Source organism: Elephas maximus, chromosome 8, assembly GCF_024166365.1.
Source record: "Elephas maximus indicus isolate mEleMax1 chromosome 8, mEleMax1 primary haplotype, whole genome shotgun sequence".
NCBI classification, from domain to species: domain Eukaryota; kingdom Metazoa; phylum Chordata; class Mammalia; order Proboscidea; family Elephantidae; genus Elephas; species Elephas maximus.
Window position 1 is genome coordinate 88,032,062 of NC_064826.1, and position 27,467 is coordinate 88,059,528.

Sequence of the window (27,467 nt, forward strand, 5' to 3'; positions counted from 1 at the left end):
ACTTGCTTAATCTAATAAATTAACATTCATATTTTCTTTGACAAATCCAACTGGTGTTCTTCATTTCTATGGTGATAGCCTTATCCATTACCACCTTTGTTAAATACGACTATCGATGACCCAAATAAATATAAGAGATATGACATTTACTTCTCACCTACCCATCTGTCTTTGTATTAGGATAGAATTAGAATTATTTTCTGAGAAAAATCTGGCCTGCCTGTGGGTCTTCTCTTGGCCCACCTTTACATACAGGTGAGTTGGTCTTCTATGCAGGCACATATCCTTGACAAGGTCCTCAGCTTCCGAAGAGAATATCAACTCTACCTCCAATTCTGCTGGCCAAAATAGTATATGATCTGTCTATAATAAGTAGCACGAGAATAACTACACTTCATGTAGCAGTCAGAGAATACATCTTCAATTTCTATGCTGTCCAGTACTATTACAAGAAACAATATGCTTGACCATGGCTGAAGTATGTATAGTGCTGCTATTCCCATAATCCAGGGCCTAAAACCTCAAATCTCTATCCTGTTGCCATCGAGTCAATTCCGACTCATAGTGACACTATAGGATAGAGTAGAATTGCCCCATACATAGGATTTCCAAAGAGCACCTGGTGGATTTGAACCGCCAAACTTTTGGTTAGCAGCCATAGCTCTTAACCACTATGCCACAAATCTCTATAGTAACGAAAAAAGATATCTGAAGGATTCCAGGACTGGAAGGTACATAAGAGTGATGGGGAATGTGGCAAATTAGAAAGAGATGGTGCAACTAAAGGGAATGTGTGCTACTCAGTGACACACACAATGCCAAACAGGTCATCTAATTTTTTCTAGAGAATGTGGAACTCTGAATTTTTCTGTGTTGTCTCAAATTTTTAAAAAATAGTGATTTGGCCAAATAATTTTTTTATATTGCAAATTTGGGACTTGACTACCAGATTGAGATCTCTGCTCTAGATACTTTATATGCTATCCTTATTTTAAACCAATCCAGCATAGAATTTTGTATCTAAACAAGGGGTTGGCAAACTTTCCAGGTTAAGGTTAAGATAGGAAACATTCTATGCTTTGCAGGACATATGGTCTCTGTCACAACTACTCAACTCTCCACTGTAGCATGAAAGCAGTCATAGGCAATATGTAAACAAATAAGCATGGCTGTGTTTCAATTAAACTTTATTTATTAAAATAGCAGCAGGCCAGCTTTATCCCACAGGCCATAGATTGCCAGCCCTGATACAGTTATTTTGGTCCCTTATGATTTGTCCTAAACTGTATTTTGGCATTAGGCTACATACATATATTGACAGATTCTATGTTTTTTTTGACGGATCTTTTAAGAAAAAACTCTAAAATGTTATCAAATGTACTCTTAAGAATTTTATTTACCACATCACATAGTATACTTTCTTTAAGCCTCTTTGGATAATATTTCTCTACGTCCTAGTACTACTAACTCTTGAGTGTCTGATTTATTTTTATATCAAGGGCACTATAAATCACACACTTGATCAGTTTTCCCTCTTTGTGTTGGCCAATAGAAAGCTCAGGGCCAAATACCTGGCCAGTCTCCAGCAAAGGTCTAGAGTATTTATGGTATGCATCTGAGATAGAAACATTAATCCTAGTTTCACTGTATTTTTCCTATCTATCCTCCTTCTCTTTGCCTTAACCTCCTAACTCATTTTTTTAACCTTGTATCTTTTTTAACTCTCAAATTTTTTTTATAATACAAATTTAAAAATATATAATAAAAAGACAGGTCCATTAGGACAAATTAAATTCAAATAATGTAAAAATTCTAATTTTTTAACTTTAATATATATAATTGCAACAATCTTCTTATAGATACTAAAAGCAAAAGGGATTGGTTTGAGTTTAATCTATTTAACTCTTGCTTAGAGACCATCTAAAAATAGATTTGAAGCACTGAACACTAACGACCAAAGACCGGATGAGTTGTGGGATGACATCAAGGACATCAATAATGAAGTAAAAGACCTGGAGAGAAGATTTCAAAGGGCAGTTCTAGAAGACAAAGTAAAGCATTATAATGAAACATACAAAGCTCTGGAGTTAGAAATCCAAAAGGGAAGAACACACTTAGCATTTCTCAAGGTGAAAGAACTGAAGAAAAATTCAAGCCTTGGGTTGCAATATCGAAGGATTCTATGGGCAAAATACTGAATGATGCAGGAAACATCAAAAGAAGATGGGAGGAATACACAGTCACTGCATCAAAAAGAACTGGTTATGTTCAATCACTTCAGGAGGTGGAATGTGATTAAGAACTCATGGTATTGAAGGAAGAAGTCTAAGCTGCACTGAGGGCACTGGAGAAAAACAAAAACAGCGCTGGAGGTGCTCGCCTGTCTATGCCAAGAAATTTGGAAGACAGCTACATGGCCAACCGATTGAAGAAATCTACATTGTGCCCATTCCAAAGAAAGGTGATCCAACAGAACGTGGAAATTATCACATAATAATATCCCTTTTCTCCTCGGTGAACCAGTAAATTTCTCTTTCAATTTTTGTTCTTGTTGTCGTTTGCTTGTTTTTGTTTCAATCAGTTTGAGATACGTTTCTTTTCTGTCATGCGCACTTTAATTGGTGCACTGTATTGGTCAGGACTCAATACATTCCTTTACCAGGATGTCTCACAAATCTGAAATGCAATTACCTCCATGTTGCACATAAGCCTTCTCATTCTTCCAGACCTGGCTCAAATGCTACCTCCACCGTCAAAGCTTTCTTCATTCCAATCATAATTATCCACTTCTTTCTCCATTCCTTGTAGTAGTGATTACGTCGGCTTTGAATTAGAGTTGATGTTTACCTCTGTCTTTACTAGTCCATAGGAGTCCTTGGGTAGTGCAAATGGTTAACATGCTCTTTGCTAACCAAACGGCTGGCGGCTCGAGTCCATTCAGAGATACTATGAAAGAAAGGCCTGGTGATCTACCTCTAAAAAAGCAGCCACTGAAAGCCTTATGAAGCACAGGTCTACTCTGACACACATGGAGTTGCCATGAGTTGGAACTGGCTCAATGACAATTGGTTTGGTTTTGGTTTACTAGCCTATAAGGTCCTTGAAGGCAGGTGCCATGTCTTATTAATCATTTTATTCTCCCCAGTCTAACAAAGAGTAAAACTTGTTAAATTAAACATGTATTCTATCTAGCACTCTGCCTGAAACACACAACATTGTTTCTTACTACTTATTTTTTTTAAAAAAATCAATTCCTTACCTTCTACAAGACACATTTTCTTTTAGCAAAGAAATCCTATTCTAAGCATATTAAAGGTTTATAGCACCCATATATTCCAAGACATACATCCCAGGATACCAATACCAAAATGAGCCCTATTCAATGAAATAAATATTCGTGCATTTCTCTTTTCCCGTGGTAAAACATTTTAGTATTTTTAATACTAAAATATTATTTTTATTAATCTCCTTTAGTGTTAAAGAAAATCATGGGCATGTTTAAAGTAGAAAAGTTCACAAGTGGTATTGAAAAGTGAAGAGGAGTTTTTGGAGACATTTACAGATAGCATCTCTGAGATGAAATTACTTATTTGATAGAAGTCTTCAAGTATGACACTATTTTTCTCTGCTTTTTAATCACGGAAAAGAACTAGATGATATTCAAATTACATTAACCTTTTCTCTGGATATTCCAAATGGAAAGCTTTAAAGCTGCCCCATTGCATAACAGCATTCAAACTTGGAGACTGCTCTCAAGGCTCTGATATGAAAATGTGATTAGATATCTGATTACGACATTGGAACCTGAAAGTATTTTTTACAAGAATTTTGGGATTAGAATCCCTAAAGTTTCATAGTAATGAAAATGACCTAATATTTTAATTAAAACATGACTATGCAGAAAGATATAAATATAGAAGGCTCTCAGAAGAACAACCAGAAATCAAAAGTTAAGAGTTTTGAGACTACTTGCTTACTCTAGATCAATGCTTCTATCTGTGAAAAAGCACCGGTTTTTCCCCCAACTGTCACGAACTAACAATTTTGTAAAAGCATACAATAAATATGAATTGTTAGGAAAAAATAATCACATAGTTGGATAACGCAGGAATGTTACATTGCTCTAAGTTTCTAAGCACTTACTCTCAATTTCTGCATCACAGACGAGAACCAGCCTGCAGACCACACTTTCGGAGCTGCTTAGATAATTTACATGGCTACCCTGTGTCTCAGTTCTGTTACCTGGCAAGACTGCTCAATTTGGTGACTGACAAATGGGGAGGGGGTGACCTTACAATGGAGAAGAGACAAGTTCAAAAACCCAAACCTACTTTCTTTTTGAAAGCTGAAGACAGAACCATCTTTCCAAGACTATGATGCCAGCATTGTTTAGACTGCTACAACCACCGTAACTATGCATTGACAAAGCCTAGCCTCAGAAAAGCCAGAAAGTCAACAAAATAAACTACTTAAGACTATGTGTTCTCTGAAATAATTTGTTAAAGTAAAACTGACATGAAAGAAAAGCCATTAATTAAACGTTTATATCCATAATGAAACAAATCATACTGCATTTACATTTCAAAAGGCACAGATGATATCTCTAGAAATGAGAGAAGTGACACCATATGCCACAACACAAAGCAAAAAAATTTTTTTAATATGATATTAGAGGCTACAGAATTCAAGAATTCACTAAGTTGAAAAGGCGCCGTAAGAAAATCACGTTTGCCATTTGCACAATTTTTTAAATATGCACTGAGCAACAATAACATTAAAGGTTTTTATGATATATCCCTGTTTAATTGGTATATTAATCTCACAATTCTTTTGATCAAAAGAAGTCAGTATTTTGAGAAATAGCCTCAAGTTAAGAACACCTTAAGAACTTTGGGTTAGGCAAAGCCTTCTTAGACATATCAAAAGCACAGGTGACAAAAGAAAAAGTAGATAAATTAGACTTCATCAAAATTAAAAACACTTTGCTTCATGGGACACCATCAAGAAAGTAAAAAGACAATCCACAGAAGAAGACATAATATCTGCAAATCTTATATCTGATAAGGGTCTAGTACCAGAATATATAAAGAACTCTGACAACTTTAAAATGGCCAAGTAACCCAATTGAAAAATGGGCAAAGGATTTGAATAGCCGTTTCTCTACAGATGTATAAACGGCCAATTTAAGTGCATGAAAAGATGATCAGCATTATTAGTCACTGAAGAAACTGAAATCAAAACCACAATGAGATACCACTTCGCACCCACTAGGATGGCTAAGATAAAGAAGACAATAACAAGGGATAGTGAGAATGTGGAAAAAGTAGAGCCCAACAGTCAGGCAACTTTTCAAAAAAGTTAAACATAGACTTACCATATGACCCAGCAATTCCACTTCTAGGTATCTACCCAAGAGAAATGAAAACATATATCCACACAAAAACTTCTACACAAATGTTCATAACAGCATTATTCATAAAAGCCAAAATGTAGTAACAACCCAAATGTCCATCAACTAACAGATGAAAAAAATGTGGTATACACATAAAATGTTATTCTGCCATAAAACTGAATGAAGTACTGACACATGCTAAAACATGGATGACTCCCAGAAACATTATGGTAAGTGAAAGAAACCAGACACAAAAAGCCACATATTACATATATATGGTTCTATTTATACAAAATGTCCACAATACGCAAATTCACAGAGACAGAAAGTAGATAAGTAGTTGCTTTGAGCTGGGTGGTTTGGGGAGGAGGGAGAATGAGGAGCTACTGCTCACGGTACAGGGTTTCTTTTTGGTGGTGGGGGAGAAAAATGTTCTACTATTGACTAGGGTGATGGCTGCATAATTCTGTGAATAAATACTATTGAATTATACACTTTAAATGGTGACTCCTGTGGTTATACTAATTGAATCTCAATAAAGCTGTTTAAAAAAAAAAAAAAAAGAATCCTAAGCACTACCCCAAAATGGTTAGAGAACTCTGTAAAATCAAAGTCATCACTTTTAACCCAATAGGGCATATATACTCAATAGTCATAATTTCAGCAGGTTTAGTAAAAGAATTGCTTTATTCTTACTCAGCCCCAATTCTGCACTGCGATGTGCTACTCATATTAGGAAAAGAAATCCTCAAAAAAATAATTTACTCAAGTTGATTTTTACACTTTCCTTGCAGAGACATTTTCTTCAATAGTATCTATATTATTTTAAAATCTATAGCATGCTGTATCAATTTTCCCTCAAGTATTAGGAGAAAAGACCCCAACATGAACTCTCCGTTTTGGAAAAAAACCAATTTGGTAAGCAGATACCAAAGACACTATTCCATGATTAATCTTTGTAAAAATAAACAATAATTTTTGTCCTAATCCTCATTGGATTTATTTATTAACAGAGCATTTATTTGCAGTTAATAACTTTCAAGCCCTGCATTTGAGTTGTGTATACTACCTGCTCCTTCTGTTTAGATCTGTTATTCTTTTTAGCATTATCATATTTGGCTTGTAAAAGAGAATAATGAGACATCAATTGGTATCTTTTTTCCTAGTAATTTTGGACCACTCTTTTCCCACTATTTTCCATATATAGCCTTACAAGAAAATCTAATACATTTCAAATTCATTCATATGCTCTCAAAAGTACATAAACTTTTGAATCAATGGCTATTGAGCTCATGTATAAAATAGGATGACTCCCTCCCTGGGCTCATAATACCTATATGATATGCCTATATGCAAAATTCTTCCAGGTATAAAATTATTTTCATATTCCCATTATTTACTCACTAGAGAGTAACTAGGGCAAAGAGAGGTAGAACGGTTCTGGGCGAAGGCATGAAAAATTTGCTACAGAAAATTTAACTGGTAATAGTTTTCCACACCAGAATATCCAATTAATAAAAGTTTAAAAAAAAAATTATCATGTATTTTGAATCCCTAAAGATTCCAACTGTAAATCCTACAAAACTCAGCTTAAGTCACTGAGACATAATGAGCTATATAGTACAAAAGACAAACGACACTTCTGGCGCATAGCTGTGTTAAGTGGAAAGGAACATTTATCTCAGGCAACCTTTAAAACAGATTAGATAAAAATAATAATATCCACCTACTGTACCCTTACTAAGAGCCCTGGTGACACAGTGGTTAAGAGTTCTGCTGCTAACCAAAAGGTGGGCAGTTCAAATCCACCAGGCGCTCCCTGGAAACCCTATGGGGCAGTTCTCTGTCCTACAGGGTCCCTATGAGTCAGAATCAACTCAACAGCAATGGGTTTGTTTTGTGTTTTTATGCCCTTACTATGGGCTGGGCAGTATTCTGTGTTCTTTCTATGCTTTATCCTGTTTAGTCCTCATAATAACCATAGGATGTGAGTACTATTACTATCCCCATTTGATAGATGAGAAAAGTCAGAGAGGTTAAGCAACTTGTCAGAGGTCACAGCGGTAAGTAGTGAAGAGGCCAGACAGTAGGATTTCAGAACCTGCTTTCAAACAGTTTCATTTTTAGGATGGCTGGGTAAGTCTCATCCTACATCTGCTCAAAAAGAGATGAAACTAGAAAGGGCAAGCTAAGGCTCACTTAAGCTCTACTCCCCTATTTCTAACTACTTACTATGCAGTTTGGATGTCCACTGTTACTTCAAACTCAACCCCATAAACCCAGATCCTTCATCATCATCTTCCCCCAAACCTGTTCATCTCCCAATTTTCACATTTCAATTTTCCCAGTTATCAAAATTTAGAATTTTGTAGTCATCTCTGTTCTCTGTCTCTCTTCTCTGTCTCTCTCCGCCTCTTACTCTCTCTTTTTAGTCCACACATACCCACTTAACAAATCCTGTCCTTCTTCCTCAGATATACCCTTTCACTTCCCATTTCACTGTCCCTATTCTGGTCTAGACTCGGACCATTTCACATCTGACTTAATGGAATGGTCTCTTATCTCACAACTAAAGGCTGTCATCCTCTTCAGTCCATCTATACCCCACAACCAGCTAAATCTTTCTAGAATACACTTTTCATCATGCCTCCCTCTTGCCCAAAAGTCTAAAATGGGTGCTCATTTTGCTAAATGAATCAACTCCTTATGATACTATTTTAAAGTTCTCAGTGCTTTGGTTCTACTTTACCTAAAATAATGGGATTCTTTTTAAAGAGGTAGAAACCAATTCATAAAGGTGGTATCTTAGCCACAGGAACTCATTTAGTGGCTGATCAGGACGTGAAGCCAGGGCCAAAGCTTTTTACATGCCACCCTTGTCAATCCTTATCTCTCCGTCTTCTCCAATCTTTCTCAATCATGTTGGCCTTTTCACAGTTCCTTAAAGTACACTCATTTTGAGCTCCATTTCCTATTCTCCCCTATTCCCTCAGCTTATCTGAAAAGCATTTCCCCCTGCATTCTCTACTAATTAAAATTCTACCCAACATTGTTAAGTTCTAGTTGACACTCCAACCTCTTCCATAAAAACACTCACTGACACAACTTTGAAATACCTTCTTCCTTTTTTGATCTCCTTGAATATGGTCAATGCCATGCATTTATGTATCTGAAAAAAGTTGATAAGGTTTCCAACTATTAAGTATGTAAACCTTGTACCCATAATTAGACTACAATTCTTCTAGGGGAAGACATAGTTTTGTTTTTTGTTTTCATTTTTGTTTTCCTATTGTTTACAGTATCTAGGTTCTAATAGACTGACCAGTTGTGGAAATGTTTTACAATAAAGTAGCCTCTTGGTGTCACTAAAAAGGCAGCACAGACTGAGCAACAACCCTTCCTCCTAAAGTCCCCAGTTCTTTTTGTTAGTTTTTAAGGAATAATGCCTTTAAAACATTGGTAATAAAGGCTATCTTCAGTTCATCAAAAATTCTAAGTAATTCCTAGCAACTAGACAGCACATGAAGTGAAGAAGACACAGCAAAAGAGTGATAAAGATGATACTGCAGAGAAGTGATGAAGAGGACACAACAGAGCAAACCAAAGTCAAGGAGTACACCAAAGACAGTAAGTGCTTGTGTTCCCAAAGGCACCTCAGAGAAGCTACAAACAGAGCTTGAGAATGAGGAGGAGGGTCAATCATAGGGCAGTGTAGCCAATGCAGCTAAGTAAAGGCTTTTGTCTTTTGGCTAAATTCTGAACTCCACTCTCTAAACAAAGTACACTAACTCCTTAGGGAGGGCTCCCAGTGAGGATATTGAAACCCAAGAGAGAAGGTGAGACAGCTTCAGGTAGTTCTAAACTGCCCACACCCCATCCCCTGAAAAGAATGGAGGGGCATCAAAAACCTGTAGCTAGCAATGAAATAAAAGCATTCAACATCCCCCCAGTCCCTGGGTGGTGCAATTAACGTGTTCAACTGCTAACCGAAAGGTTGGAGGTTCGAGTCCACCCAGAGGTACCTCAGAAGAAAGGCCCGGCAGTCTACTTCAAAAAAAATCAGCTACTGAAAATCCTACAGAGCACAGTTCTACTCTGACACACATGGGGTCACCATGAGTCAAAATCAATTCAATAGAAACTAGTTTGGTTTGTAACCTTCCCCAAAAAAATGACCTCCCAAACTGTGGGGGTCCCAGTTTGCCTCTTTGCTCCTCACCAACACACCTTGCAGGCCAACTACCTCTAGACAAGCCTTGCCCACTTACTCATAACACCCAGTCAGAACTCTCATTTAAAGGAAAAGCTTTTTGGGATAACAGACAACACACACACCAAAAAATAAAAAATTAAAAAAATAAAGGAATACCACATAAGCTCCCTAAAGAGCCCTTCACTTATAACTAGGAATCAATAAGCAAGACTCTTCAGACATTTAAGGAAAGCCAACAGAATGAAGGAAAAGGACCAATTGTTAGAATCCAGCTTGAGACAAAACACAGTCAACTCAGAGTTTAAAAAAAAAAAAAAAAAGAATCAAATATAAATGTAACAGGCTTTAACAATGCAAAAATAATTAACAAAATTGGAATTGGAGAGTGGAAAGAGAGATGGAAGGAAGGCTGGGTGCGCTAATTTCCTCATATTTTATAATAAAGGGTCAATAGGCACTGTCTGAGAATAAAGGGTCAATAGGCACTGTCTGAGAATAAAGGGTCAATAGGCACTGTCTGAGAATGGCATAGTAAAAAAGAAGGACATCATTTAAGTCAAAAGCAAACAAAAAAGAACTAAAAATAAAAATTGGGAGGTAGGCAAAGGGGAGGGAGTCAATAGATACACTGCTTATAGCTGATCAAATAAGAAATAGAAACATAATATCCAAAGTTATGTGGTAACTACAGAAGAAACTATAACAAGCGGCTGCCTTTGGAGTAGACCCAGAGGGTGGGAATAGGATGGAAAAGAAGGCTTTTCCTTTTTCTTATAAACCGATCTGTTCATTTTTATTTTTAACCATATGCATGTCTCCTATAATTAAAAAAAAAAAAAAGTCTAATTTTTATAAAGTAGCATGGTATAGAACAACCGAAGCTGTTGAAGTTTGCTACTTATGAGTTAGGTGTCCTGGGCAAGAAACCTAAGCCTTTCTGAGTCTCAGTTTCCTCCCTCAACTGCATATTACGAAAAACATCTTCTTCATGAAGTAGTTTTGAGAAGATTAAAAGGAAATAATTTACATGAAAGAATGTGGCATAATAAATACTGGTTAAAATTTTGTCTGTTTGCTTGCTTGTTTGTTTTTAAACCCCTTTTTCTTCTTTTCCAACCACCAGCACAGCCATCTTCAGGGTACTTGTCTCAGCAGAAGGAAGCTCTCATTGGGATCCTGTTTTGGGCTAGTATGCCTTCCTCTCAAATAGGTCAGTCCACTGTCTTAAAGAATCTTTGCTTTTTTATTTTTAAACTCTAAAACCACACGTTGCCTCTGGCTGCAAACATGCAGACACAACTGAAAACAAGAAGCTATTCATTGCGACTTCTCCAAACTCCGAGAGCCAGCCGAATGCACATGTACACAGCAAGAAAGGTAAGCCCACTAGGTCCCTAAATCTTATGAGAGATGTTGCTCTGCAACAGCCAAAAATATCTCCAACCACTGGCTTGGTGCTGATATCTACAATCTGCGAATTGGGCTTGAACTCCCTTTGGTTAAGGTACTGCCCCTATTAACATGCAATTACTCCTAATTTATTAGGGTCTCTCCAAAGTATTTAACACAGTGTTTGATGTGAAAGGGAAGAGGGTTAGGAAACAGGTTCAAATATGGGACAGCCACCCACAGAGAGTAACCATAGGAGGGGGCCCTGTACAGTCAAGACCGTCCCAGCATTCGGGTGCTGAGTAACCACAGAAGAGGGCAGGATGTGGAGGCAGATGGACACAAAGAAGAGTATTTTTTACCCACTTCAAGGCCATTGCCTAGAGCCATGCCTGCTGCACATTTGAACATGCAAAAAATCAAGTACAACTGCATGGTCTGGCTGAGCCTTCTTTTCAGCTGCAAGGGCCAATACTGTATGTACAATAAATGCCTCCAGGACAGAGCTTCTCAAACTTTAATGTGTACCTAGAAAAAAAAAGATCTTGTTAAAATGCCAATTCAGGTTCAGCCGGTCCGGGTGGAGACAGATTGAGCATTTCTAACAGCTCTTAGGTGATTTTAATGCAGAGGCTTATCTACAGAAAATACTGCCTATAGCAAGCACTGAAATGGCACCCCTGCAGAGTCAGAATCAACTCCATGGACACAGGTTTGGTTTTTTGTTTTAGAGGCATAAGGAGCGCCAGTGGGCAATCTCTAAGCTGCGCCCCACCACCCTCCACCCATTTCAAAATGAACAGAGGTTGACAGCTGCAATGTGTCGGCAGAAACACCTTCCCACCTCTTGCCCAGCTGCCTCAATCATGCGCCTTTCATACTTGGGGAACCTCGGAATATCATTCCACTTGTCATCTGGTGCCCCCTTGGACTTGTGCCCAGGGGTAAGTGCCCCCCTCAGCGTACCCCTTCTCTATGCCTCTGAGGCCCTCTCCAAACATGTGACACCCATCTTTTAGATAAATGTGCCATAATATCAGCTCAGAAGTACAAGTCAAGCTCATTAATCTTTCACTTAACACATAATGGCACCACGTGACAAGTACAACTGTACCTTCCTTGCTTTCACGGATGAAAATTGGTCTATGATGTGCTCAAAGTCATTTTTTTTTTTCAGTTTCTTCTCTTTCTGCACTCAGCAGAGCAAGATCATACAGTCTTCCTTGACCAGTGGAGGCTCTCAAATATGAAAATATTAGTTTTAACTTGCTGAATGATCTCTTACACTGGCAACAGAAACTGCAATGGGTAATAGAAACCACTCAGTCGCCCCCTCCCCACCCCGCCTCAAGTGACACCTAGGGCACGTGCCACACCTGCCATACCTTTGAGACCCCTCGTCTGACAGGTGTTGCTGGTCTGCAGACCATACTTTGAGTAGCAAGGGGCTAGGAATCTCTTCCTTTTCAGTGCAATACCCAACTACCATAACCCACGCTCTCATCAGCTCCTCCCGAATTAAAAACAATATCTTGGTTGCAGAAGTGGTAAAATGTAGCAGTTTCAAGAACTTAGGCCTTGGAGTCAGACATACATGAATTCAAATTCCAGTTCTGCTATTTAGTAGCTACATAACCTTGAGCAAATCATTTAACCTCTCTCTCCCCACCTGAGTTTCCTCAACTGTCAAATAATGGTAATAATACCTAACTTACAAAGATACCGTCAAGATTAAAAATAAATAGTGTAGCAATCAATGCATTTAGCTTTCTGCCTTCACTGAACCTCCATAAGGTCTCTTTGCTTTAATTCATCCTACATTTAACTGGCAGAACAATCTCCCTCAAATTTGCATTAGTCACTTAAGTATATTACTTCAGGGACCTCTCAATGACCACCAAGTCAAAGGCAAACTCCTTAGCTTAGTTTGGTATTCAGCTCCTACTGTCAACCACGCACCTACCTGCAAAACCCCTTCCATTCCTGTCCCCTAATCAACATCACCCCTGACTATTCCCCACAAAGCCTATCTTCTTCAGGCAAATCACCTAACTGCCACCACTAAGCTTACTAATTCTCAAATCTGGGACACAAGCATTTAGAGTTCAAGGCAACTGCTAAGTAAGCAATCACCTGGTCTAAACTCTTCATTTCACAAACCAGAATATAAGAATCCAGAGAGACTGTGACAACAAAATTATCAATCAGTATGAAAACCTTGTTTCCGGACTTCTACTCCAAGTGTCCTTTCCAGCACCTTTACCCACTTCCTCTCCAGCAAACCTCAGGACTTATGCAAAATTCTCTTGAACTAAAGGCATTTGTTCCACCATTTACTCCACAATCTCTCAGAATTTAGGCATAAAGTTTATGTTTTAGTTTATTCCACTTGACGCCAAAAATTATGACTGATGCCATCAACAAATTAGGGAGAGAAAAATCAATGAAACCAATTATTTGCCCTGGTTTAGATCAGATCAAATAAATATTATAACATAGTACTTGCTATTTTGGGAATCTGCCTTACTATAACTTAGATTGCTAGTTGCCTCATTTTAGGTGATCGTCTTCTCTTTCCATCTAGATTACATGTTTCTAGAAAACATGAACTTTGTTGTATTTATCTTTGAATCCCCATGGCCCTATATCCAGGAGTTTTGCTCCCTTTTTCATGTACCCTGTAAATAACTGCTAATTTACTATATTAAAGATGAATTATCTTACATAATGTTGAGTTTTATTACCTTTGCAATCTTTCTTATTTAGCCTACTTTATTATAGTTTTATTTGCCCACTTTGTTACATTCTAATGTATTTTCCCATTCAATGGCATAAAACTTAGATGGCTCTCAATAGCGATTTGATTTTATTTATTCATATACCCCTTTATATTACAAAAATATTTCACATCTGTGTACTTTACATACCCAATCACACCATATGTATCATGAGGGTTAAAAACATGTCTTTTATTCATTTTCCCAAACTATATTCCCCCTACTACCAGAGTACTTGAAACCGTGCTATATACATTACAAAATGACTGAAGTAATCATTGTTCTTATACAGAAAAAGCACATACAAACTAGCAATTTGGTGCGTTAAAATAACCAAAATGGTAAAAAATAATAACTGCAATAATAATAAATGTTATATATACAAAAAATGTGTGCAAGCTGCAAGCTAATTTAAATGCTCAATAAAATGCAAAAGTATAATTTTAAGTATAAAAAATACATGCTACTATGGTAGAAAAACACCTACCCTAAAAGAAAAGTTATTGAAAGAATCTCTCTATTTTTTGCTTTAAACACTATTTTATATTCTATGGGAACCCAGAGAAAAGTAAAGCATCTATTGCTTGGCTTTTATAAGAAATGGTTAGTGCTGCACCTAGTTTTACACAAAAAATATTTTCCTCAAAAGTTTGGTACACTAAATTTATGCGTGTGCACGTGAGTAGGTTTATATCTAAGCCTGCGTGTTAGATGCCCTATGGGAACTCATCATTTATAGGCATCTTGCAGAGTCTTTTTTAAGCAATCCTTTGCAATAAGTGACTTATATAAAATCCAAATTTTCCTACACTTTCTTTAAGAAAGATATACCAAAAAAGAAAATACATTATTTAATATTACAAATTGTGATCAAAACAGATTAGCCCTTTTTCTTATTTCCTAAGCTTTAAAAAACAATTTCATTCCTAAACTAATTTTTTTTTTTTAATAAACTTATCTCTTTGCAATACCCACAGCTTTCAGTAACCTATGTTATTTGAGAATTTTTGGTTAGGAAGATACCAGCACAGTTAAGTGACTGTTTTATATCTTCTGCTTCATTTTAGCCTTCCTATATTCACAGCCTAGAGGGTCCAGATTCTTATCTACAAAGTGATTATGGTCTAGGACTGAATCAGATTTGTAGCAAATGTCCACCGGGATCCTTCGACCTATCATTGACGGGCAGAGCCAATACGTCTTCTAGCTCACCGAATCCTTTCACCTTACCTCGGGGACTTCCATGGTGCTATATGGTTAGAAGCTTTCTGTCACGAATGACAAAAGTGAATTAATGATTTCAGGATAGAAATGGACCAAGTGTCTAAAAACTACCCAGTATGTATCACCCTACCACCCAAACAAAACATGCTAACATGTATACAATAAGGGACATTCTTTAAGGTTTTGAGTTTCACTATTTCTAATTTTATCTAATTACTTACATACACCATTTACATTAACACTCCAATATATTCAGCCACACAATAGCAAACACTTCTAACAGAGATATGCAATAGTCTAAAAGCTATTATTATTTGTTTGTTTTTTAAATTTTCCAGGAAAAAAATCACTAAGCTAATAAAATTAAATTTCTAATAAGAATTTTTTTTCCTAAATATTACCATATCAAAATGAAAATCTCATGGCAGTCATGCAATCATTTAAAAATAAAACACAGACTTACTCTTTTTCTTTAAAAGTAATTTAGCATGTTATTTTCTCCTTTTTTCCTATTGGTCTGAAAATGCATTCCCCACCCCCCAGCCAAAAAAATAAATAATGTGTTTCCAAAGAGACAAGAAAAAATTACACAGTACAAAATTTTTATGCTACAAGCTATACAAAAATCTGTCACCATCTACGTTACAACTCTAGTCATCAATAAGGTGGTTCCCCCCCCCCCCAAACCCTCCACTCAAAAATCAATTATATCAACTCTTTTGTATAAAGAAGCAGCATACCTTTCAGGCAACTAGTATTAATGAGTAGACATGACTATAGAATCTCCATCTGTTTCTCTGACAAAGCTGTGGCTACTCTAGTCTCTCATTGAAATTCCATTAATCTGGTGTACCAAGGTCCAATGCGAAAATCAAAACTCCATCTAACCCTTTATCAGCTCACAATAACCTACAAGTGAACTCTGCCTGTTAGCATGCAGCAAGTTATGATTTTGCTATCAATCGGGCAGTTGGCCAGTAAAGAAAAAAAAAAAAAAAAGGGCAGGCTAGAAACTGTGTGTCTGGCAGGGTTTAGAGACTTTGTTTTCATTTTCATCCCCTTTCAGTTTCTACAGGGTGTCTGGACTTTGTGAGATAATGCATTATTCTCCTTGGCTGTGGTTTAATTGCTACCAGCAATCAAGTCAAAGCATCACTGAAGTGTGTTTGAATTTCATTAGAAGATATAACTTATGCTACTTTTTTACAGTACCTAATAAACCATAAAGAAACCAAAACACATATGGCTTGAGGGAATAACTGGAAAATTAGGTGGCCATTTGGGAACTGAGTGAACTTTTGAACCAGAGGAACAGAGAAAAAGAAATATTAAAGGGAAAGACAGATTTAGAATGCACACAGAGATGTGCAGGTTTGACCTTTTCAGTACCTTGAAAATTATATTAGCATTATGAAAAATACATATCATGTTTGGAGTTTATAATCCATCAAAGTTCAGATACTTTGTTAGTGCCTACCATAAGGTAAAAGTCAAAAGGACAAAACAACAATCTGATTTGACAAAGGCCTTCTGGTGACCTGTGCTAATTTGATTATACTTATTGTTAAATGTATTATCTTTTTATAATTAATACATCATTAGACTGAGGTCACATAATGAAGGAAAAATTACTCAGCAAAGGAAGAACACATAGAAAATATAAATTGCAGGGGGGAAACCTGATATGACTAAATGGTATTTTAGAGTAAAAATGAACAGTCCAACGGTAGGTTTTTAATTATTTTATCATAATATTCTTATAAGAAAATACAAAACTATCAAAAATGGTATTTACATACCTCAAATGAATAATACTAAAAGTTAAATTTTCAATCTGTTTAATAATTGCTTAAATACTAATCAAAATGCACTTATATTTAACAAAAATTTTATTAATTTCTTATAAATATTAAATAATATTCAAATATTGATAAAGTAGTCTTTAACCATCAATTCTTTTTCATGCTGTTAATCTGTTTCCTATATACTTGGTTATGAAAACAAATATGATAAATTATTTATTCATAAGAAAGAAAATATGTTAATCATGTACATACATTATAATTTAACAATAACTCACTTTCTCTTACAAATCACTAGAAGATTTCTGGCTCTTATAGGTATTTAACTGTTGACTTTCTTAGGTTTTCATTTTTTTAAGAATGTGCATAATGCGCCCTTCTGCATCAAGACAGTTGTTACTGTGAGAAACTCTAAGTATATATAATCTATAAACATATTCTATGTGTATGCATACATAGATATGTATATATATCCTCTTGAGTATACGCACACACACATATTCACATCTACTACCATTTTACAGAGAAGCAAACCATAATGGCAATGTGTTTCAAAAATGGTTCAGCTTAAACGGTAATTTCTAGTTTTGCTTGAAAATATTTCATCAGTCATAAAACATTTTCTACAAGAAATGCTTTTGAAGACCAGGTTAGAAAAGGTAATGCTCTTTTTTGAAGAGTAAGTGTGACTGAAGGGAAATGTTGTGTGTCTTTTCAAAAGATGGAACAAGAATATAGAGGAAAAAAAACCCTCCCTTAAAAATTAAATGTTTGCCAAAATGTAAAATTCAACATAAAATGAATATGATGATTATTGCTACACATTGTACAAAGTTCTGAATATAAAAAAAAAAGATCGTGTTGTTCTGAATCAGTGGTTAGAATGTTTATCACTTATGCATGTACTTGACTTATCCCTGTTCTGCAATAGACATAATTTTATACCTCATAAAAGCAATTTATGTTTCCAAAGGGAATAATCTGGATAACATAAAATGTGGAGTGCTCTGTTGCAGAAAACATATTTTCACTCAGCAATTGTATTTAGAGATGGGACTGCGCAGTTTGATCACCATGTAGTGGCAGAAGGCATCATTCATTTCTCTGTCTACATGAAACTTGAGCACCACAAATTAATATGCATGGCTAATTTATCATTACACATTCTTAATTTATAACTATATATCACCCTTATAAGGTTTGTGTAACACAGGTGCACTCAACTAGCTATAACGAAGAAACCATGTGATACCAAAAATAAGTTTCATAACTTTCACAACGATCAACTGTTTTCAGAAATTACTAACAGAGAAAGTCAATTGTATTACTAATCAATTAATATAAAATGCTGTAATATTGCTCTATAACACAGGGCATTTTTAAGTGACACTCAGAAAAATGAAAACGTGTATTAAAAGAAGCACGTGATGAAAACCTGTTTCAACGCGAAAAGGCAACGTAGAAATACTGAATTTAATATTTTATGAACTCATTTTGTATGAAGTTTTCAGAAAAAAAAGATCAAAAACCTGTTTCATTATTTATAAAATTAATAATACCACAAGCCATTAAGCAGCACAATAAAATTAAGCAATAATTTGATAATATTAAATTAACCAACAAACTGTTACTAATACTAATAATACAGTGATATAAACACTCTCCTAAAAACCCTAGCAAAGAAAATTTCCTAGAAAAAGAAGCAACTACATACTCAGGAAAACCTCAGTATTCTTTCAGGACCACTAGAGAGAGCTCTTCCGTTCCTTAAAAGGTCCTGGTAAAGGTAAGTGAACTGAAACTTCTGCGTTTCTGTGCTTTCTGACAAGTTCGCCACCTCTACACATCGCACTGTTTGGTGTGAAAAGTGTCAAGAAGCATATTCTATGGGGAAGTTACATACCATCAGAGGTGGCATCATCATCTTTATCAAATCGTTCTGAGGCTACTGAGATCGTGTCTGGGGGCCCAGGAAAAGGGTCATCATATTCTTCCCCATCTTCTGCGTCACCTATAAAAGGATCAGAAAAATGTCTATTATCATTTAGCCATAGAAAAAAATGTTACTTTGTCAGAAGAGGTAAATTTTATTACTAAATTCAGTCACTGGCATGGAAGAACAAGGAAAACTTTTTGAACCAAGGGCAAAAACAGGTCCTATTTTATTTTAGATCCAACGCAATTTAGATGTAGTAGGAGTTTTTTGAAGGTAATTCTATGCCTATAGGGTCGCTATGCGTCGGAATTGACTCGACGGCACTGGGGTTTGGTTTTGGTTTACATGACTGCTTATTTTTCGTACAAGAGGATAAGGTCCCAAAATTATGACAGTCTCCACAAAGAAGATTACAAAAAGTAGAAGCAGGGTAAAACATATTATGTATCCAAAACAAACAAGAAAATGGCAATTTAAAAAAAAAAAAGCAGGAAAAATAACTCAAATAATACCATTTATCTACTCAATAAGGAAAAATAACTCAAATAATACCAATTATCTACTCAATAATGTACGAAATTATGAGAAGATTTGGTGATTTCAAGTTATGCGATCATCTTTTATTTTCATCTAAAATCACAGGATTATACAAGAGAAGATTATAAATACCTGCATTGTAGAGAGTAGGAATTCTTTAAAAGGGAAGAAGCTGCTTTAAACTCATATGAACCTTTTAAACTCAAACAAATTGATTTACAAACTAGACACCTCCCATTTTTATTCAGTGATATGTCACCATTTTCTTAATGCTCTGGCCAGCTTTCTACTTGATTTTCAAATCCTGAGTTTTTTTGGTTTTTGTTTTTTTTGTTTTTTTTTTAAGTCATTTTATCCCCCAAATAGGATCTTGTGGTTTTGGTTTCTATTCTCCCCCTCCCCTACCCTATATTCAGTTAAAATAAATACTTTTTTAAAAAAGTGAATCAGATATTTGCTAGCCCTCCTATATGTAAGCCCTTGTTTTTTCACCCCAATTCAACAACAAAGAAAAATGTATGTGTAATTCAAGTATCTACCTGTTAACAATTCAAGAGAAAACCAGCCACCTGAGGGATTACCTCCAAAGCATAGTGGAAATTCCTCTCATACCGCAGTCGATTCTAGCTCCTAGCAACCCTATAGGACAAAGTAGAACTGTCCCATAGGGTTTCCAAGGAGCGCCTGATGGATTTCAACTGCCGACCTTTCGGTCAGCAGACGTAGCTCTCAACCACTATGCCACCAGGGTTTCCATAGGTACCCTGGGTACTTATAGTGTTACTTTAGGACCACAGTTCCTGGGCGGGTCCAGATTAAAGCTAGTAGTCCCTCCAAAAGGATATCTGTATCCTCTGACACCCATATGATGGGTGTTAACATATTTTTTTTTACCGTATTTTTGGTAGAGGAAATAGCCTCTTTCAAGCAACACTGTCAAAATAAGAGAACCAGCGTTTATCCCTATTTTCTTATGATTTTTCTATTTCACCAGCATTTATCATCATGGTCCTGAAAGTACAAATAGGGATATCTTCCATCAAGACAAAAGTGAACGGTAGAAATGACTGCCTTGGTGTCTTTAGTGATTCCACCACTAAGTGCACCGTACGTGGTGATGTTTCTTCCCTGGTTAAAATTCCAAGAAACATATATAAATATTACTCATTCTTCATTCTTAGTTTCTTTCCTTCAAGATGTTCAAAATACTTATCAGGACATTCAGTGATCCCTTACACTATTTCTCTTATGAAATGAAGAGTGCTCTAATTTAGAATATGAGGGAAGAAAGAATCTCATAAAGTGCCAGTTAAAATACGTTTGAGCACGGAATGACAGCTCATGGGATATATAGTAGTTGGAGTCACAAAATTCTCAACTGCTCTTAGTTACTAGAGGATCCTTATATTCCTAACAAAGCAAGAATTTTTATAGTATATATATTCTAAGGACACTTCACATTATGTGCTGTAAAATAAATCTTGCTGCGAAAAAACGGGCAGTAGCATACTTTAAATACACCACCAAAACTTAGTACTTAGCATATGACACTACTATGAATACAAAAACACTGGTAAAGCCAATGAATTTATGTAAAGAGCCTTGAGAAAACAAAAACCAGATGCTCAGGTTTAGGCCTATAAAACTCTACAAGGAGATAAACAGAAAAAAAGATTCAATGTAAAAAGTTTTGAGAATCAGAAGCAGATTATTGTCCTTTTATAATATCTATTATATATATAAGGAGCCCTGGTGGCACAGTGGTTAAGCGCTCAGCTGCTAACCAAAAGGTTGGCATTTCAAACCCACCAGCTGCTCTGCAGGAGAAAGATGTGGCAGCCTGCTTCCCTAAAGATTTACAGCTTTGGAAACCCTATGGGGCAGTTCTACTCTGTCCTATGGGGTCGCTATGAGTCGGAACTGATTTGGCGGCAATGGGTTTGATTTCCGGTTTACTATGTATATATACATGCATATGTATATGTGTGTGTGTGCATATACAATGTGCACGTATGTGTGTATATATCCAAATATATATATACATACATACACACCTATCTACATATAGTATATATCTTTAAAATATCACTACTAAAGCTATAAATTCAATAATATTTAATATGAGTTAAGAATATTTATTCTACACAAATTGGTCACTAACATGCTAAAGACCTCTGTGGTTGCTGTTTTCCTAAAACCCTTTTTGGTTTATGTATTCAAGTGAAATTGTCTTCAACTTACCCCTTCTAAGAACTGCAGCTAATTACGAGTATTGTTTTTTTTCTAAATTGGTGTGATATTTGTATTTATCTAAGATAAAATAAATTAAGAAGTGCTATAGGCCTCATTTCTTCCTTTTGTTTTCTAGCTTGCCGTGGATTAACTTGGAAAGTAAGGAATCTCTGTAATATCTCTACGGGCTACTTGCTTTTTAACCTGCATAAGTTGAAAGGACACATTTTTTTTCAATATCTTCATCTTACTGTTCTTCCAATGATGTTCCAACCCTTTTCGTCCTCCCTAAATTTTTTTTTCAGCCCAATAAAAAGGAAAAAACTCCTGTCTTATACGGAGCTTTAATTGAACACAGGGGTCGCTGTTGAGTAGTACAAAAGCATTTCTCCTCTCCAGGGGCTGAGTATTTGCAGCTATACCTGCAAAGACTTCTATAAATTAAGAGAGAAATGTTTAACTTGTGTTTATGTAATAGAAAACTGAACTCCAAATCAACAATGGGCATCAGGTAAACGTATCCAATACAATTTACAGACATAATTGAAAGCATTATAGCCTAATCAGACTTCTAAAAGAAAAGCATGCTCAAATGAAATGTCTACAGAGTCATTAGTTGGCAGTCATTCTATTACAATCACACATAATGTCAGCAGTGCCTTGAGCCTGTGCCAATGACAACAGCATAAATTCTGCATCTCATTTCTGTGGTCATAAAATTAATGATCAGTTTAAAAATACTGCTTTGTAAAAGTTATTGCGTAAAGAAAAGACATGAATGTGTCCCTGTAATGTACTCACAAGGATAATTATGGGGTTGTTGCTCATTAATACTGTTTCTTGTTTCCCTAGAAAAGCATTTGATTTATCCCACAACTTTCAAAAGTTTAATTAACGATACAAAGTTAGCAGTCTAAAAGACAATGATCCAAGACTTCCCTTCCTATAATTTCAGTGGCAACTTATACCACAGCAAAATCAAGGTTTAATCGTACCACTGCAGCATATTTCTATGAAAACTATTTTAAAATTTATAATAAAATTTATAATAGTAGGGTTCAAATCACTATTACCCATTCTGTTTTATATGGGTCATCATCAATGAATATTTTACTGAATGCCTACATATGCGGGCGGCCCAAAACCAAACTAAGCAGATGTGCTCTCTACCACCACTGAAGGTGATGTAACCAGTTTACTGCTTGTTTTGTCTAACACAGTCCTACTTTAAATACAATTAGGCAAACATTAAACTAAATAATACACATGAAAGACAAACTTAGGAGAAAAATTACTTCAGTAAAAACTAATTTCTAATTCTCATTCACTTAACCAGACTAATTTCTCAAGCAGTAATACACACCTAAATACACAGAATTAAACATTCAGTTTGTCATTTATTAAGAGAATATATAGTTTAAGTCTTAAAACCTTGAAGGTTTTAGGTCACCACAAATAAGAGGATTCGCCTCATAACTTCTACGATACGAGAGCTCATTTATAGTGTGCAAACAGTAAAAACAACTCACACCAAACTGAGACAAAGCCTAAAATAAATCCTTATTTTTCAAGGACTAATTCAACTAGTATAGGGCCCATAACCGCCAACCTGATTATTACATTTGTATAAGGCCAGTGGGTGGGAGGGGTTTGCAAGTTATTTGCACAGATTTCATAGCAGAGCTAGCTTTCAAAAGAAAACATACTATGTTAGAAGGGAACACCGTGCAACGTGCAACCTTCTGACTTTTCTCCTCTTCTTAAGGACTCTTTGAGGACACACTAAAATGGGTTCCTTCTTACCTAATAATTTTGCTATTTAAAAAATGAGGCCATTAATAAATAAGAAATAGTACAAATAAAGTGAATGGAAATTGCTTTCTAAGTAAATCTATGTATATTTAACAATCTCAATAGCATCTTTAGGACGAAATCCATTAAACGTTTTTTTAGAATTTGAGGAAAAGTGTTTTTAAAGGAGAAAATGAGAACTTTTTAGCTATGGCATGTAAATAAATCAAAAGAAATTTATTCATACTTTCTAAAGCTGTATATTTTATAAACTTGAAAAAATATTCTCTTGAAATATTTGTTAAGTATGTGTACCCTTCTTTTAAGAATTATTTCCTAAATATTATTTAAAAATTGAATTTATGAATTAAAATTTATTTAAATCCTCTTGACAAATGAAGTTGAATCTGAGAATATATATTAATATAATATTTGTTGAGCATCTATGTGTCATGTACATGTATTTTCATATTATCTTATTTAAATAAATTATTCTATATAGAAAATAATCATACTATGTCATCACTAGAGCAAAATGAGACAAACATAGGGTCAAGATGCAACTATAAGTAAAACTTTTTTTACTAGAACATTCTAGTATATACTCAGTCAATAACAGCCTTTACTACAAACAGTAATATATTTCCATTGTAAAAAAATTATTATTTTAAATCACATTTAAAAATATATGACTTTATTATGAGATAGTTGACAAATTCTAAAACAATCAGCATAATTCCAGTGCATGCTCTACATTCAGGAGTACGCTTTACAATACTAGGCTACATTGCAACAAAGAAAGGAAACTGGGATTAGATACTCTGTCACATACAATACTTGTAGGATATAAGAAAGAAGAAGCTCTACTCTAGATAATATAGGAAATTTTCAAATGAATAACAGGGACTAGATTAAGCAAGATGGATTCTAGCTGCTTAGATTCAAATATTTCCTAAGTATAAGCAAAACTAAGGAATTTGGGAAACCAACTGAAAATTATTCAAAAGTCCCAATTTGTCAGACCTCTTCAATGGGGAACTACACTTGAGTATATAAGAGATAAAATGAGAACCTTAATAAATCAAGGCACTAAAAAGGGAAGTTTCAAATCAGTAATTTTCTATGAAAATGAATATGAATAGCAAATGGAAAATTAACTTAATGGACAAGCCTCAATATCTAGAAGTCAGTGTAATAAAATGATTGTCTACCAGTACAAACTATTCTCACCAAAAAAATGGAAACACACACACAAAAAAAATCTTCTAAGACCTATGCGGTTCAGTGTTTCAATAACTGTACTAATTCAATTAATTTTAAGAATTGAAATAGAAACTGTGAGTCCTATGTTATTAAATCTCAAGATGGAGCAAGGAGGGAGGAAGGTATCTAGAGTGTAAGAGAGGGGAGGGAAGTTGGAGGGAAGTGATGAAGGAGAGTAGACCTCCATGTACATTAGAAAAACTAAGAATTGACTTGTTAGAAATGAATAAATCTGAATGAATTCCTTTCATTTAAGAATCCTCTACCTGGTTCTCTTTTCTCCCAACAATGATATTAATACTTAACTATCACCTAAAAAAAAATTATGTGAAACAAATAAGGGTATAAAGGTAAAAAGGAGGAAAACAGCCTCTTTTCACTTCTTTGTGACCCCATATCGACCTGAGTGAGTAAGAAAGAAAGAGAAAGAACATAAAAACAGCCAAAAGAAATTCTGCCTAGATTACCTCAGATGAAGAAGATCCAAAACCCTCAGGGGAAAATGTAAGAAAAAAAAGAAAAGCAGCACTATCAAAACATACTTGGAACTGAATTTACTCAATGTAGAGATCCAGATAATTAATAAATTCCTTTTTTTTTTTTGTAGAATGTACCTTGAATAATTGCTTTGCAGCTATTAAATCTATATTAATTTCCCTTTACTATTCCTAACAAACTATAGGAATCGTCTTTTTAGAATAAACCTAAATATAGTTTGAGAGTAGAAGGGCATAAAATCACGCAGCCTCTCATATTTCTCCAAGGTATACATCTAATTCATCCACAGGCTTACTTTTGAGCAGACATTTGGTGATTAGTTAACTAAATACACCAATATTGAACTACCAATGACTTATTCAGAGGAAACTGACTATGGGGAATCACTGAATTCTGTGTTAGCTGAACTTCTATGCTAAGCTCATTTATCAATTTCTGATCACATACTATACAAAAATTTCCATTCTCTTTGGAGACAAAGAATATATCTTAGTAATGTAATTTTAATAGCTACACACCTGAACAAGTCTTAAAACAGAATACCAAAGGGAAAAACCTCCCCTATTACTGAACCACATGCAATTATATGATGACTTCATATTACCATGCGTCCTTAGTTCAAATTTTTTTAATGTACAAATAATTAAGTCATATCGAGAATTCAATAAATAATTACTGGAACAAAATAAGCCTTTTAAGGAGAGAGGCAGAATTTTATATCCAATATTCCCCTACAAAGAAAGCACTGTATAAAAGTTATTACAATTAAAATGCATTAATTCATTATTTCTATATTTGACTGAGCAAAATGCATGTGATTAAAGCCACAGCTTAGGATTCATTCTCATTGTAGAGTACAAAAAAGTGGGTATTTGCAGGGAGGAGGAGGAATTTCCTGTCCTTCTCTTTATTTAATCCTGTCAGAATTTTGAATGGGGAAAAAAAAAAAAACATACAGTACACAGTGATCTTGATGATTTAAAGTACAAAAAACTGTGGTTTCCTTTTAACTCTTTGATTTTAGGTTTGTCTGGTTAAGTGCTTGGTTTACTGAAACTGTCATTACCCTCCCACTTATCAGTTGGTACAGATATGAATTGCTCTGTGGTTATCTGCTAACCCCAGTTAGAAGACGCCATATTATGTTTTTCCCCTAAACCCAGAACCCAACTCCAAGAAGGTTAACTGATCTCATGCTGTGACCCTCATACCAGCATCCACAGGATTCAGGTCATGACCTACGAATTAGCATCATGGAAGTAAGGCCAGCCCAGTTTCCCTTACAGAGCTGAAGACCTGAAGTGGTAGGAACTTCTTACCCCTTTCCTGACCTGGTTTTCAGTACGCTAAGCAACTGTCTCTCAAATCTGAAGGAAGACACTCAAGTGACCAGCACTTTCACATATTTCAAGAAAAACAAACTGAATTCTCTTCACTGAAAACTCTTACGGCGCACACTTATTCATACCAAAAGTACCACATGGAAAATAAAAACTAACATTTGAGAAATATTTTATTCATGTTTTCAAACAAATATGTGTATTGTTTTTAAAACAATTATTCTTTAGAAGCACTGCCTATGAACACCCAGCCACAGGCTCTCCTGCTCGCACCATTACTATAAGTAATCTCTGCAGTGTTAAATGGTGTTAGGCTAGTCTCTCACTTCTGCTTCACCAAATTATTCCATGTGTAACTGTAGGCATTTATCTCTCTTATCAAATTTCTGCAACAATGTACTCTAAGAAACAAAAAGCTAGGAATGTTAAGCACATAAGATTTCTGCACCAAAAGGTTGTGCAGAGTAGATTCTAGAACCCTTCTTTTTTTCTCAGCAGGGGGAGCTAGCACTCTCATCTTGAAGGTCTAAGTAAACAACACAGAAACTTAAATTTTGATCCCAATTATCAAATTTTGGTATCTGTTAGATTATACTATTGAAAATCTCCACAGAGGATAAAAAAATTTCAAGTCTTACAAACTTGAAAATTTACCTTTGTCCTGAAATTCCTGAAGATAACTGCAAAATAAAGCAAGAACACTATTTTAAAATGAGGGTTGACAAATCAAAACAAGGCCCAATCAGTGGCAAAAATTCAAATCTATTTTTAAATATATATTTTAAATATACATTTAGAGAGAAACTATTTCCTATCCTGAAACGGCAATTCCAAAAAGTTTATGAATTTACAATAAAAGTATTTTTAAAGAACTACTTCATAATTGTAAAATCAGGAAACAGCTTTAATACCTATAATTTAGGTTACTGTTATTCCCTTAAAGTACTAACAATTCAAATGATTTATTTTTCATTGAAGTATTTTCTATATTTATATTAAAACCTTCAATCTCTTCTATGACATATAATTTAAACCAAACATACCCTCATATAATCAAAAGAAACAGTTGGATT

The 27,467-nt window shown here is 35.2% G+C and overlaps 1 protein-coding gene across 1 annotated transcript in view; it reads right to left on the bottom strand.

The window, feature by feature from the left end:
- Positions 1 to 27,467, bottom strand: part of SKAP2 (src kinase associated phosphoprotein 2) — a 180,566-nt gene that overhangs the window by 142,914 nt on the left and 10,185 nt on the right. Inside the window, exons 3-4 of the mRNA XM_049894443.1 lie at positions 27,049 to 27,074; positions 18,701 to 18,808 (exon numbers count right to left, since the gene is read on the bottom strand). Coding sequence (XP_049750400.1) covers positions 18,701 to 18,808; positions 27,049 to 27,074 — 134 coding nt within the window. The remainder of the gene's footprint in view (positions 1 to 18,700; positions 18,809 to 27,048; positions 27,075 to 27,467) is intronic.